The following is a 14,536-nucleotide window of genomic DNA, read 5'->3' on the forward strand; positions in this document are numbered from 1 at the left end:
TACACAGAGAATGCTACCAATCACTGATATCCCCTCCCCTGTGTACAACTATCAGTGACTGACAGATATCTATGTATACACACTTACACAGAGAATGCTATCAATCACTGATAACACCTCCCTGTGTTACAGCTATCAGTGACTGACAGCTATCTATGTATACACACTTACACAGAGAATACTATCAATCACTGATAACACCTCCCTGTGTTACAGCTATCAGTGACTGACAGATATCTATGTATACACACTTACACAGAGAATGCTATCCATCTCTGATATCACCTCCCCTGTGTACAGCTATCAGTGACTGACAGCTATCTATGTATACACACTTACACAGAGAATGCTATCAATCACTGATATCCCCTCCCCTGTGTACAACTATCAGTGACTGACAGATATCTATGTATACACACTTACACAGAGAATGCTATCAATCACTGATAACAGCTCCCCTGTGTACAACTATCAGTGACTGACAGCTATGTATACACACTTACACATTGAATACTATCAATCACTGATAAAAGCTCCCCTGTGTACAACTATCAGTGACTGACAGCTATCTGTATACACACTTACACAGAGAATACTATCAATCACTGATAACACCTCCCTTCTGTACAACTATCAGTGACTGACTGCTATCTATGTATACACACTTACACAGAGAATGCTATCAATCTCTGATATCACCTCCCCCATGTTCAACTGACTTCAGAAAGAGGAGAGATTTAAAGGGATCTATCAGCAGATTTGTACCTATGAGACTGGCTGACCTGTTACATGTGCGCTTGGCAGCTGAAGACATCTGTGTTGGTCCCATGTTCATATGTGCCCACATTGCAGAGAAAAATGAGGTTTTGATATATGCAAATTATTCTCTAGGAGTAATGGGAGCATTGTCATTACATCTAGAGGCTCTGCTCTCTCCTCAACTGTCGCACCCTCTGCACATTTATATGCATGCTCCTATTGTGCCTAGAGCCTCATTTGCATATATGTTAACATCCTTTTTCTCAGCAATGCGGGCACATATGAACATGGGACCAACACAGATGCCTTCAGCTGCCAAGCGCACATGCAACAGGTCACAGTGCCATAGGTACAAATCTGCTGACAGGTGCCCTTTAAATGTATAAATTACATAAAGTTTTACTAAATCCCCCCCCCAAAAAAAAATGATATATCAATCTGCTCAGCTTGTCCTGCTCTACGACGTGTTGACTACAAATTACACTGCTTTTGTGGTGACAGGTCCTCTTTAAATAGTATGAATAAAGTGAATTGTTTGAAGCCATTCACTAGAAGGCAAGTGTCTACTGTGCTCCATATGATTTCCAGATACAGGCTATTATTATATGATAACTCACTTTCTTCTTTTCCATATCTTAGCCAAGGACGATTCAAGAGGTCAAACAGCGTGACAGCGGCTGTTCAAGCAGACTTAGAATTAGAAGGTTTTCCTGGTCATATCACAATGGAAGATAAAGGCCTCCAGTTTGGATCCTCATTTCAAAGACATTCTGAACCTAGTACTCCAACTCAGTATGGTGCAGTAAGAACAGTGCGGACTCAGGGTTTGTTTAGTTACAGGGAAGATTACAGGACGCCTGTAGACACTTCAAATCTGCCCCCACCAGATCCCTGGCTAGAGCCTGCTCATGATGTGGTGGACTCAGGCAGAATATCACCCACTCGACAAGATGGAACATGGTTTATGAAGTTGCTTCATGCTGAAACCAAAAGAATGGAAGACTGGTGTAAGGACATGGAGAGGGAGGCAGAGGAGAATGACCTTTCTGAAGAAAGTAAGAAACCTTTCTGTTTATTTTGTTATACTTTGTTCTATATTTTGGTTCTATATTAGTATATATTTATCTTAATCTTCTTATTTTTAAAAATGCATTCCAATGATTACCACCTAATCATTAAAATGTAACATATCTTAGTGGTTGGGCTGTATCTGTCAAGTAACATTCCTAAATTTTTTTTTTTTTTTTTTTAAAGGGGTTGTACAGGATTAGAAAATAGAAACTGTCCACCGGCTGTATGTGGTATTGCAGCTCGGACATGTTCACTTCTGTGGATGTCGGCAACCTATGGACAAGCCTGGCATTATTTCTGTAAGGCTTCATGCACACGACCATTTTTCGGGTCCGCATCCGAGGCGCAGTTTTTGCGGCACGGGGGGCGGACCCATTCACTTCAATGGGGTCGCAAAAGATGCGGACAGCACTCCGTGGGCTGTCCGCATCCGTTGCTCCGTTCCAAGGCCCCGCAAAAAAAATATAGCATGTCCTATTGTTGTCCGTTTTGCAGACAAGAAAAGGCATGTCTACAATGGGCCGCCCGTTCCGTTAATTGCGGACCGCAATAAAACGGCATGGTTGTGTGCATGTAGCTTAAGAAAGCAGCTATGTTTTCTTAATCTGTACAACCTCTTTAAGGCCTGGCAACCACCATCTAATCAAACATCTTAGAGATTACCAGTGACTACTTGTTTCAATTCATACTCATCAAGAGCTGTGGCTGATTTCAACAACCAAGATTAAAGGATTAACATCTAGTGGGTATATGGTGCTTGTTTTCTGTTCAGCCAGTATTACTGTTAGTGCCCTTTATAAATCTATCCCGCTGACTCACATTATGCTTCTTAACCCCTTAAGGACACAGCCTTTTTACACCTTAGGACCAGGCCATTTTTTGCAAATCTGACCAGTGTCACTTTAAGTGCTGATAACTTTAAAACGCTTTGACTTATCCAGGCCGTTCTGAGATTGTTTTTTCGTCACATATTGTACTTCATGACACTGGTGAAATTAAGTCAAAAAAATATTTTTTTTTGCACCAAAAAATACCTAATTTAACAAATTTTTGGAAAAATTAGCAAATTTCAAAGTTTCAGTTTCTCTACTTCTGTAATACATAGTAATACCCCCAAAAATTGTGATGACTTTACATTCCCCATATGTCTACTTTATGTTTGAATTGTTTTGGGAATGATATTTTATTTTTTGGGGATGTTATAAGGCTTAGAAGTTTAGAAGCAAATCTTGAAATTTTTCAGCAATTTACAAAAACGACATTTTTAGGGACCAGTTCAGGTCTGAAGTCACTTTGCGAGGCTTACATAATAGAAACCACCCAAAAATGACCCCATCTAAGAAACTACACCCCTCAAGGTATTCAAAACTGATTTTACATACGTCGTTAACCCTTTAGGTGTTGCACAAGAGTTATTGGCAAATGGGGATGAAATTTGAGAATTTCTTTTTTTTGTCTAATTTTCCATTTTAACCCATTTTTTCCACTAACAAATCAAGGGTTAACAGCCAAACAAGACTGTATCTTTATTGCCCTGACTCTGCCGTTTATAGAAACACCCAATATGTGGCCGTAAACTACTGTACGGCCACACAGCGGGGCGTAGAGGGAAAGGTGCGCCGTTTGGTTTTTGGAGGGCTGATTTTTATGGACTGGTTTATTTACACCATGTCCCATTTGAAGACCCCTGATGCACCCCTAGAGTAGAAACTCCCTAAAAGTGACCCCATCTAAGAAACTACACCCCTCAAGGTATTCAAAACTGATTTTACATTCGTCGTTAACCCTTTAGGTGTTGCGCAAGAGTTATTGGCAAATGGGGATGAAATTTGCAAATTTCATTTTTTTGTCTAATTTTCCATTTTAACCCATTTTTTCCACTAACAAATCAAGGGTTAACAGCCAAACAAGACTGTATCTTTATTGCCCTGACTCTGCCGTTTACAGAAACACCCAATATGTGGCCGTAAACTACTGTACGGCCACACAGCGGGGCGTAGAGGGAAAGGTGCGCCGTTTGGTTTTTGGCGGGCTGATTTTTATGGACTGGTTTATTTACACCATGTCCCATTTGAAGACCCCTGATGCACCCCTAGAGTAGAAACTCCCTAAAAGTGACCCCATCTAAGAAACTACACCCCTCAAGGTATTCAAAACTGATTTTACATTCGTCGTTAACCCTTTAGGTGTTGCGCAAGAGTTATTGGCAAATTGGGATGAAATTTGCAAATTTCATTTTTTTGTCTAATTTTCCATTTTAACCCATTTTTTCCACTAACAAATCAAGGGTTAACAGCCAAACAAGACTGTATCTTTATTGCCCTGACTCTGCCGTTTACAGAAACACCCAATATGTGGCCGTAAACTACTGTACGGCCACACAGCGGGGCGTAGAGGGAAAGGTGCGCCGTTTGGTTTTTGGCGGGCTGATTTTTATGGACTGGTTTATTTACACCATGTCCCATTTGAAGACCCCTGATGCACCCCTAGAGTAGAAACTCCCTAAAAGTGACCCCATCTAAGAAACTACACCCCTCAAGGTATTCAAAACTGATTTTACATACGTCGTTAACCCTTTAGGTGTTGCGCAAGAGTTATTGGCAAATGGGGATGAAATTAGCAAATTTCATTTTTTTGTCTAATTTTCCATTTTAACCCATTTTTTCCACTAACAAATCAAGGGTTAACAGCCAAACAAGACTGTATCTTTATTGCCCTGACTCTGCCGTTTACAGAAACACCCAATATGTGGCCGTAAACTACTGTACGGCCACACAGCGGGGCGTAGAGGGAAAGGTGCGCCGTTTGGTTTTTGGAGGGCTGATTTTTATGGACTGGTTTATTTACACCATGTCCCATTTGAAGCCCCCTGATGCACCCCTAGAGTAGAAACTCCCTAAAAGTGACCCCATTTTGGAAACTACGGGATAAGGTGGCATTTTTTTGGGGACTATTTTTAGGGTAAATATGATTTTTGGTTGCTCTATATTACATTTTTGTGACGCAAGGTTACCAAAAATTGAAATTCTGAAATTTCATCTCCATTTGCCATTAACTGTTGAGGAACACCTAAAGGGTTAATGAAGTTTGTATAATCAGTTTTGAATACCTTGAGGGGTGTAGTTTCTTAGATGGGGTCAGTTTTGGGGAGTTTTTACTCTAGGGTACATCAGGGGGGCTTCAAAAGGGACATGGTGTCAATAAAAAAGGCCATCAAAATCGGCCTTCCAGAAACCATGTCGGTCCTTTCCTTTTGCGGCCTCCCTTTTACTGATACAGCAGTTTACGACCACAAATGTGGTGTTTCTGTGAACTGCAGTATCAGGGTAATAAATATTAAGTTTTGTTTGGTTGTTAACCCTTGTTTTATTACCGGAAAAAACTGATTGAAATGGAAAAGTGCCAAAAATAGCGGTTTTGGCACAGTTTTTTTTTTTTTTTTTTTACTGTGTTAATCTGGGGGGTTAGGTAATGGGATATTTTTATAGAGGAGATTTTTACGGACGCGGCAATACCTAATAAGTCTACTTTTTTTTACAATTATTTAGGTTTTTGACTATATTATCTTTTTTGATACAAATCTTTTTTTGGGTATCTCTAAAGTCTAAGGGTCATTTTATTTTTTTTTTTTATCCAATTATCTCATGTGGGGACTCATTTTTTGCGGGATGAGCGGACGGTTTTATTGGCACTATTTTGGGGGCTATATGACTTTTTTATCGCTTGCTATTAAACTTTTTGTTATGTAAGGTGACAAAAAAATTATTTTTTTGCACCTATTTTTTTTTTTTTTTGACCGTGTTAATCTGGGGGGTTGGGTCATGGGGTATTTTTATAGAGGAGATTCTTACGGACGCGGCAATACCTGATAAGTCAACTTTTTTTACAATTATTTTGGTTTTAGACTATATTATCTTTTTTGATTCAAATTATTTTGGGGGTATCTCTAAAGTCTAAGGGTCATTTTTGTAAAAAAAAAAATTATCCAATTATCTCATGTGGGGGCTCATTTTTTGTGGGATGAGTGGACGGCTTTATTGGCACTTTTTGGGGGGCTATATGACTTTTTGATCGCTTGCTATTAAACTTTTTATTATGTAAGGTGACAAAAAAAACCTTTTTTTGCACCTTTTTTTTTTTTTTTTCCTTGACCGTGTTAATCTGGGGGGTTAGGTCATGGGGTAGTTTTATAGAGGAGATTATTACCAACGCGGCGATACCTAATATGTCTACTTTTAATAAATTATTTTAGTTTTTTTTGGGTGTCTCAAGTCTGAGAACCAGTTTTTTTTATCCGATGTCAGTGCTAAATTGGGATATAAATTTAGTACTCCATGGAAGTGTGATACTCCCTGAAGCAACCGTCAATGCAGAGGCCCGGATGATCGGGGCAAGTGTCGCACTGAGTAGTTGTGTCCTTCCGTATCCCCCTCCTGCGACACACTCTGCACTTTTTTTGGGTTCGTCCCTTCTTTCCAGTATGGGGGACCACACCTGGAAAGTGTTGGCCAGGGACGATCCGGGCACCTACAGTTCCCGAGGTACTCCGGCCTGCTCTTTCCCGGTCCGAAAAGATCAGGGCCTTGAGGACTGCCTCATAGAACTGGAGGAATGTCCCTGTGCTGCCAGCGCTTCGGGATAGTACAAAAGAGTTGTACATGGCAACCTGCACCAAGTAGACCGCAACTTTTTTGTACCATGCCCGGGTTTTGCGCATGGCGTTATATGGCTTGAGGACTTGATCAGAGAGATCAACTCCTCCCATATACCGATTGTAAGCGACGATACAATCGGGCTTGAGGACCGTTGCCGCGGTACCTCGCACAGGGACAGGGGTGATGCCGTTACCATGAATTGTGGACAGCATAAGGACATCCCTCTTGTCCTTATACCTGACCAGCAACAGGTTTCCAGTGGTAAGGGCACGGGTCTCACCCCTGGGGATAGTTACCTGGAGGGGGTGGGCAGGGAGGCCGCGTTGATTTTTCCGCACGGTCCCACAAGCGGACGTGGATCTGGCGGCAAGGGACTGGAACAAGGGGATACTGGTATAAAAGTTATCCACGTAAAGGTGGTAACCCTTATCCAGCAGTGGGTACATAAGGTCCCACACAAGTTTCCCGGTAACACCCAGAGTGGGGGGACATTCTGGGGGTTGAATCCGGGAATCTCGCCCCTCGTACACACGAAATTTGTAAGTGTACCCTGAGGTACTCTCACAAATTTTGTATAGCTTCACGCCATACCTCGCCCGCTTGGAGGGCACATACTGGCGGAAAATGAGTCTCCCCTTGAACGCAATGAGAGACTCATCAACCGCGACCTCTCTTCCAGGTACATAGGCCTCCATGAATTTGGCCCCAAAGTGATCGATGACCGGCCGTATCTTGTACAGACGGTCATGGGCAGGATCACCTCGGGGGGGACATGCTGCATTATCGGAATAATGCAGACATTTCCGGATGGCCTCAAACCGGGAGCGTGTCATGGCTGTACTGTAAAGTGGGGCCTGGTATAGGACGTCCCCACTCCAGTACAGCCTGACACTGGGTTTTTTGACCAGGCCCATATGCAGCACGAGGCCCCAAAATGTCCTCATTTCGGCTGCACTGACCGGCGTCCAGCCACCGGGCCTGGCCAAAAAGGAGCCCGGGTGTTGAGCGACGAACTGTTGGGCGTACAGATTCGTCTGCTCCACCATCAGATTTACCAGTGGGTCACTGAAAAAATGACAAAAAAAGTCATATTCAGTGTAGCCCACTGTGGAAATCTGGATTCCTGATTGGCCTACAAAATCAGGAATCACAGGCTCGTATCGCTCTGGGCTACACCAGACAAGTTCACCGGCAGGGGGCTCCGGTGGATTTAACTGGTGGGCCGGGAAACCAGTACGAGCCCCAGAGCTGCTCGTACTAGTGTGGGCCACAGGGTCCCTAACATGGCGGTCCCCTTGCTCCGCCTGGCGGCGTCTCCGCCGCCTTGGGGGCTCATCATCATCGCTAGATGATGAGGAGGATGCGGATGACAACAGGAATGTGGGGTCATCCTCATCCTCACTGGGACTCTCGGAGTCAGAGGCAATCTGGGCGTATGCCTCCTCGGCCGAGAACGTCCGGCGGGCCATAGGGGAGTGTGTGTCTGCGTGTATATGTGCGTGTGTGTAACTCTTTATTTTGTGTGCGTGTGTGTGGGGGCACGGGTGTTCACGAACTCACCCTAAAACTAACAGAAAAAAAATAAAATAAACTAACTAAAAAAAAGGGCAAAAAATGTGGGGAAAAAAATTCAAAACCGCTGATCAACCGTCCGAAGTTGATCAGCGGTGGGGTGTGCGATGCGCTAACAGTGGCCGGACACTAAGTGCCGGCCACAGTCAGCGTACACGAAAAAAAAAAAAAATGCACCCCAAAAAAGGTGGGGGGGGGCAGGGGGGGGGGGCAAGTGGCAGCACCCCTGGGGGGTCTAGGGTCACACAGCTGTGCTGTGGACCCCAGACACCCTAACTTAGGGTGATGCAATCAAAGTTCAAAAACTAACTTTCCCTTTTTTTTCCCTGCCTAAACCAAACTTTCCCTAGCTGTCCCTATGTACCTGATGGGGTCCTGGGGGGCACAGATCGGGTCCTGGGGGGCACAGATCGGGTCCTGGGGGGCACAGATCGGGGTGCAGGCAGCGGTGGCAGACACGTGCAGGCAGCTCCTCTCTCCTCCGGCTCCGGAACACAAAAGGAGGAGGAGAGGAGCGCCTGCCTCTTTTGAATCTGCCGCCGGACCGCCCACAGACCAATCAGAAAGCGATCCTGAGTGGTGATGTCACCATCACCACTCAGGATCGCTGGATGGTGATTGGTGGGGTGAAATCACACCACCATCACCATCCTGTTCCGGGTTATCGGGACTTCAAAGACCCGAATAACCCGGAAACGCAGAAAACCGCAGGTCTGAATTGACCTGCGGTTTTCTGCGATCGCATACATGGGGGGGTCACCGGACCCCCCGGCGCATTTGCTCCAAGTGCCTGCTCAATGATTTGAGCAGGCACGGGGTTCCGATCACCGCCCGCCGTGCGGCGGTGATCGAAAATGCACAGGGCGTACATGTACGCCCTGTGTCCTTAAGTACCAGGGCACAAGGGCGTACCTGTACGCCCTATGTCCTTAAGAGGTTAATGTGCACAAAATACTGCCATATAGCAACCTCACATTACTATGCTGTATAATCCAAGGGATTTTCAAATAGAGTGAAGATTTGTACTATAATTATGTGTTGATGTAGAGCAGACATTTCATTCCGTACAATGCTCTGACCCGCTCTCTCATGCTGCCCTCACTATTAGCATTTAAAGAGGACTTGTCAGCTCTCGAATTATGTCAATTTTAATAATCATTCTATTACCCCTAAATATTACATTTGTGGATCATAATTTCATACTGCTGTTTGTTGTACTGTTCCTCTTCGTTCTTACTAGAAATGTATGAACTGTGATACCAATTAGAGGTGTGCCCTTCCACACTCTGACATTGTCCAGTGAGTACTGACGGTGTCACACACCCCCTGCCAAGATAAATGGGGACAGCCTGCTGGTAATTTATTCATACATTTCTAGAAGACATAACAGAGGAGTTAACAGAAAGTTATTGTTTTATGGGAAATACAAGTATTTACTTAGACATGTCATCAGTGTCGACTGGTCCCCTTTAAAGCAAACGGTCATCAGAAAATGACGTATTGTTTAAACTAAGTTTTTATGTTAAATACATTTTTAAGATATTTTTCATGTTGCTATCTATTTAAAAAAATCTTAAAACCCTGCATTTTTCAAACTGGCCACTAAGCCTAATAATTAGTGATGAGCGAACTTCTGTTTTAAGTTCGGCGTCTAAAGTTCGGCTTCCGGTTAGCGGAGAATCCCGATATGGTTCCCGATATGGATTCCGACTTCTGTTGTGGTCCGTGGTAGCGGAATCAATAATCGGCCATTATTGATTCCGCTACCACGGACCACAACGGAAGTCGGAATCCATATCGGGAACCATATCGGGATTCTCCGCTAACCGGAAGCCGAACTTTAGACGCCGAACTTAAAACAGAAGTTCGCTCATCACTACTAATAATATGTTGAGACTTCCTGTTCATTATACAATACTCACAGGCAGGATTACGATGACAGATAATACCTAGATAACACTGGATCCACCATTTATAAAAGATGTTGGTTAGAGCCTATCTACTCTCCCTTCCTGCACAATGACCTCTGCACAGGTCACAGAGCGTGGCTAGAAAACTCTCTCATAGAAGTCAATGAGGCCCATCCAAACTATTGTATCTATGACTCCGCTGGCTGCTGTAAAGCATATCTGTAAATACCGTTTATAGCTCAGGGAATATGGCTTCCCCTAGAACCATGTACTGGAAATACATTTTAAAAAATCTTCAATCTAAATATATTAAGAAGGAGGTATGTATGTATGTTCCACGACCACTCAAAAACACATTTTTGATTTCAACGAAACTTGGTATACACATCCCCTGCTACCTGGAAAGAAATCTTGTGGAGTTCACAGCTCTCTAGGACGGACCGTCCCTAGATAAAAAAAATAAAAATGACCTGCATTAGCCAATACAAGCCTGCAAGTCTTTCTCTTCATATCCCAACTGCCATACACACGGTCACATGTCCCTTATCAGCCAATAGAAGCTCGCAGGGCCTTAGTCTCCACATATACACAGTTTTACTCCAGGTTTCCATAAAAACAAAGCCATTTTTCTCCACTGCTGTAGGTCAGCTTTAGGCTAGGGATACACGACGACATGTGTCGCACGACAATAAGTTGCACGACACATAAGGCACAACTGCACTGCTACATGTGTCGCATGATAGTGGCAGATAAATACATCTGTGTCACAGTCGCAGCATGTCACATGTCGCAGTGCGACACCATAACCTAGAATTATAAAAATTATTAAGACAAAATGTTGCGCGACTTGTCGTCATGTAGCCCTAGCATTAAAGGGGCAGGGCGCTGTACAGGTCACTGTTAAAGGGGTGGCCACTGTGGAGGTCACTGTTAAGGGGTCAAAGGCCACTATTAAAGGGGCAACTACTGTGGAGGTCACTGTTAAGGCAGCGGGGTACTGTGGAGGTCATTGTTAAGGCAGCAGGGTACTGTCAGGTCACTGTTAAGGCAGCAGGGTACTGTGGAGGTCATTGTTAAGGCAGCGGGGTACTGTCAGGTCACTGTTAAGGCAGCAGGGTACTGTCAGGTCACTGTTAAGGCAGCAGGGTACTGTGGAGGTCATTGTTAAGGCAGCGGGGTACTGTCAGGTCACTGTTAAGGCAGCAGGGTACTGTCAGGTCACTGTTAAGGCAGCAGGGTACTGTGGAGGTCATTGTTAAGGCAGCGGGGTACTGTCAGGTCACTGTTAAGGCAGCAGGGTACTGTCAGGTCACTGTTAAGGCAGCGGGGTACTGTCAGGTCACTGTTAAGGCAGCGGGGTACTGTGGAGGTCATTGTTAAGGCAGCAGGGTACTGTGGAGGTCATTGTTAAGGCAGCGGGGTACTGTCAGGTCACTGTTAAGGCAGCAGGGTACTGTGGAGGTCATTGTTAAGGCAGCGGGGTACTGTCAGGTCACTGTTAAGGCAGCAGGGTACTGTCAGGTCACTGTTAAGGCAGCGGGGTACTGTGGAGGTCATTGTTAAGGCAGCAGGGTACTGTGGAGGTCATTGTTAAGGCAGCGGGGTACTGTCAGGTCACTGTTAAGGCAGCAGGGTACTGTGGAGGTCACTGTTAAGGCAGCAGGGTACTGTCAGGTCACTGTTAAGGCAGCGGGGTACTGTCAGGTCACTGTTAAGGCAGCGGGGTACTGTCAGGTCACTGTTAAGGCAGCAGGGTACTGTGGAGGTCATTGTTAAGGCAGCGGGGTACTGTCAGGTCACTGTTAAGGCAGCGGGGTACTGTCAGGTCACTGTTAAGGCAGCAGGGTACTGTGGAGGTCATTGTTAAGGCAGCGGGGTACTGTCAGGTCACTGTTAAGGCAGCAGGGTACTATGGAGGTCATTGTTAAGGCAGCAGGGTACTGTGGAGGTCATTGTTAAGGCAGCGGGGTACTGTGGAGGTCATTGTTAAGGCAGCGGGGTACTGTGGAGGTCACTGTTAAGGCAGCAGGGTACTTTGGAGGTCACTGTTAAGGCAGCAGGATACTGAGGAGGATACTGTTAAGGCAGCAGGGTACTGTCAGGTCACTGTTAAGGCAGCAGATTACTGTCAGGTCACTGTTAAGGCAGCAGGGTACTGTGGAGGTCATTGTTAAGGCAGCGGGGTACTGTCAGGTCACTGTTAAGGCAGCAGGGTACTGTCAGGTCACTGTTAAGGCAGCAGGGTACTGTGGAGGTCATTGTTAAGGCAGCGGGGTACTGTCAGGTCACTGTTAAGGCAGCAGGGTACTGTCAGGTCACTGTTAAGGCAGCAGGGTACTGTGGAGGTCATTGTTAAGGCAGCGGGGTACTGTCAGGTCACTGTTAAGGCAGCAGGGTACTGTCAGGTCACTGTTAAGGCAGCGGGGTACTGTCAGGTCACTGTTAAGGCAGCGGGGTACTGTGGAGGTCATTGTTAAGGCAGCAGGGTACTGTGGAGGTCATTGTTAAGGCAGCGGGGTACTGTCAGGTCACTGTTAAGGCAGCAGGGTACTGTCAGGTCACTGTTAAGGCAGCAGGGTACTGTGGAGGTCATTGTTAAGGCAGCGGGGTACTGTCAGGTCACTGTTAAGGCAGCAGGGTACTGTCAGGTCACTGTTAAGGCAGCAGGGTACTGTGGAGGTCATTGTTAAGGCAGCGGGGTACTGTCAGGTCACTGTTAAGGCAGCAGGGTACTGTCAGGTCACTGTTAAGGCAGCGGGGTACTGTCAGGTCACTGTTAAGGCAGCGGGGTACTGTGGAGGTCATTGTTAAGGCAGCAGGGTACTGTGGAGGTCATTGTTAAGGCAGCGGGGTACTGTCAGGTCACTGTTAAGGCAGCAGGGTACTGTGGAGGTCATTGTTAAGGCAGCGGGGTACTGTCAGGTCACTGTTAAGGCAGCAGGGTACTGTCAGGTCACTGTTAAGGCAGCGGGGTACTGTGGAGGTCATTGTTAAGGCAGCAGGGTACTGTGGAGGTCATTGTTAAGGCAGCGGGGTACTGTCAGGTCACTGTTAAGGCAGCAGGGTACTGTGGAGGTCACTGTTAAGGCAGCAGGGTACTGTCAGGTCACTGTTAAGGCAGCGGGGTACTGTCAGGTCACTGTTAAGGCAGCGGGGTACTGTCAGGTCACTGTTAAGGCAGCAGGGTACTGTGGAGGTCATTGTTAAGGCAGCGGGGTACTGTCAGGTCACTGTTAAGGCAGCGGGGTACTGTCAGGTCACTGTTAAGGCAGCAGGGTACTGTGGAGGTCATTGTTAAGGCAGCGGGGTACTGTCAGGTCACTGTTAAGGCAGCAGGGTACTATGGAGGTCATTGTTAAGGCAGCAGGGTACTGTGGAGGTCATTGTTAAGGCAGCGGGGTACTGTGGAGGTCATTGTTAAGGCAGCGGGGTACTGTGGAGGTCACTGTTAAGGCAGCAGGGTACTTTGGAGGTCACTGTTAAGGCAGCAGGATACTGAGGAGGATACTGTTAAGGCAGCAGGGTACTGTCAGGTCACTGTTAAGGCAGCAGATTACTGTCAGGTCACTGTTAAGGCAGCAGGGTACTGTGGAGGTCATTGTTAAGGCAGCGGGGTACTGTCAGGTCACTGTTAAGGCAGCAGGGTACTGTCAGGTCACTGTTAAGGCAGCAGGGTACTGTGGAGGTCATTGTTAAGGCAGCGGGGTACTGTCAGGTCACTGTTAAGGCAGCAGGGTACTGTCAGGTCACTGTTAAGGCAGCAGGGTACTGTGGAGGTCATTGTTAAGGCAGCGGGGTACTGTCAGGTCACTGTTAAGGCAGCAGGGTACTGTCAGGTCACTGTTAAGGCAGCGGGGTACTGTCAGGTCACTGTTAAGGCAGCGGGGTACTGTGGAGGTCATTGTTAAGGCAGCAGGGTACTGTGGAGGTCATTGTTAAGGCAGCGGGGTACTGTCAGGTCACTGTTAAGGCAGCAGGGTACTGTGGAGGTCATTGTTAAGGCAGCGGGGTACTGTCAGGTCACTGTTAAGGCAGCAGGGTACTGTCAGGTCACTGTTAAGGCAGCGGGGTACTGTGGAGGTCATTGTTAAGGCAGCAGGGTACTGTGGAGGTCATTGTTAAGGCAGCGGGGTACTGTCAGGTCACTGTTAAGGCAGCAGGGTACTGTGGAGGTCACTGTTAAGGCAGCAGGGTACTGTCGGGTCACTGTTAAGGCAGCGGGGTACTGTCAGGTCACTGTTAAGGCAGCGGGGTACTGTCAGGTCACTGTTAAGGCAGCAGGGTACTGTGGAGGTCATTGTTAAGGCAGCGGGGTACTGTCAGGTCACTGTTAAGGCAGCGGGGTACTGTCAGGTCACTGTTAAGGCAGCAGGGTACTGTGGAGGTCATTGTTAAGGCAGCGGGGTACTGTCAGGTCACTGTTAAGGCAGCAGGGTACTATGGAGGTCATTGTTAAGGCAGCAGGGTACTGTGGAGGTCATTGTTAAGGCAGCGGGGTACTGTGGAGGTCATTGTTAAGGCAGCGGGGTACTGTGGAGGTCACTGTTAAGGCAGCAGGGTACTTTGGAG

At 46.3% G+C, this 14,536-nt stretch overlaps 1 protein-coding gene across 1 annotated transcript in view; it reads left to right on the top strand.

Moving 5' to 3' along the window:
* DLGAP2 (DLG associated protein 2) overlaps positions 1 to 14,536 on the top strand; it is a 177,973-nt gene that overhangs the window by 124,640 nt on the left and 38,797 nt on the right. The window contains exon 7 of the mRNA XM_044290863.1: positions 1,399 to 1,814. Within this exon, the coding sequence (XP_044146798.1) occupies positions 1,399 to 1,814 (416 nt within the window). The remainder of the gene's footprint in view (positions 1 to 1,398; positions 1,815 to 14,536) is intronic.

This window comes from Bufo gargarizans, chromosome 4, assembly GCF_014858855.1.
Source record: "Bufo gargarizans isolate SCDJY-AF-19 chromosome 4, ASM1485885v1, whole genome shotgun sequence".
In the NCBI taxonomy this organism is placed as follows: domain Eukaryota; kingdom Metazoa; phylum Chordata; class Amphibia; order Anura; family Bufonidae; genus Bufo; species Bufo gargarizans.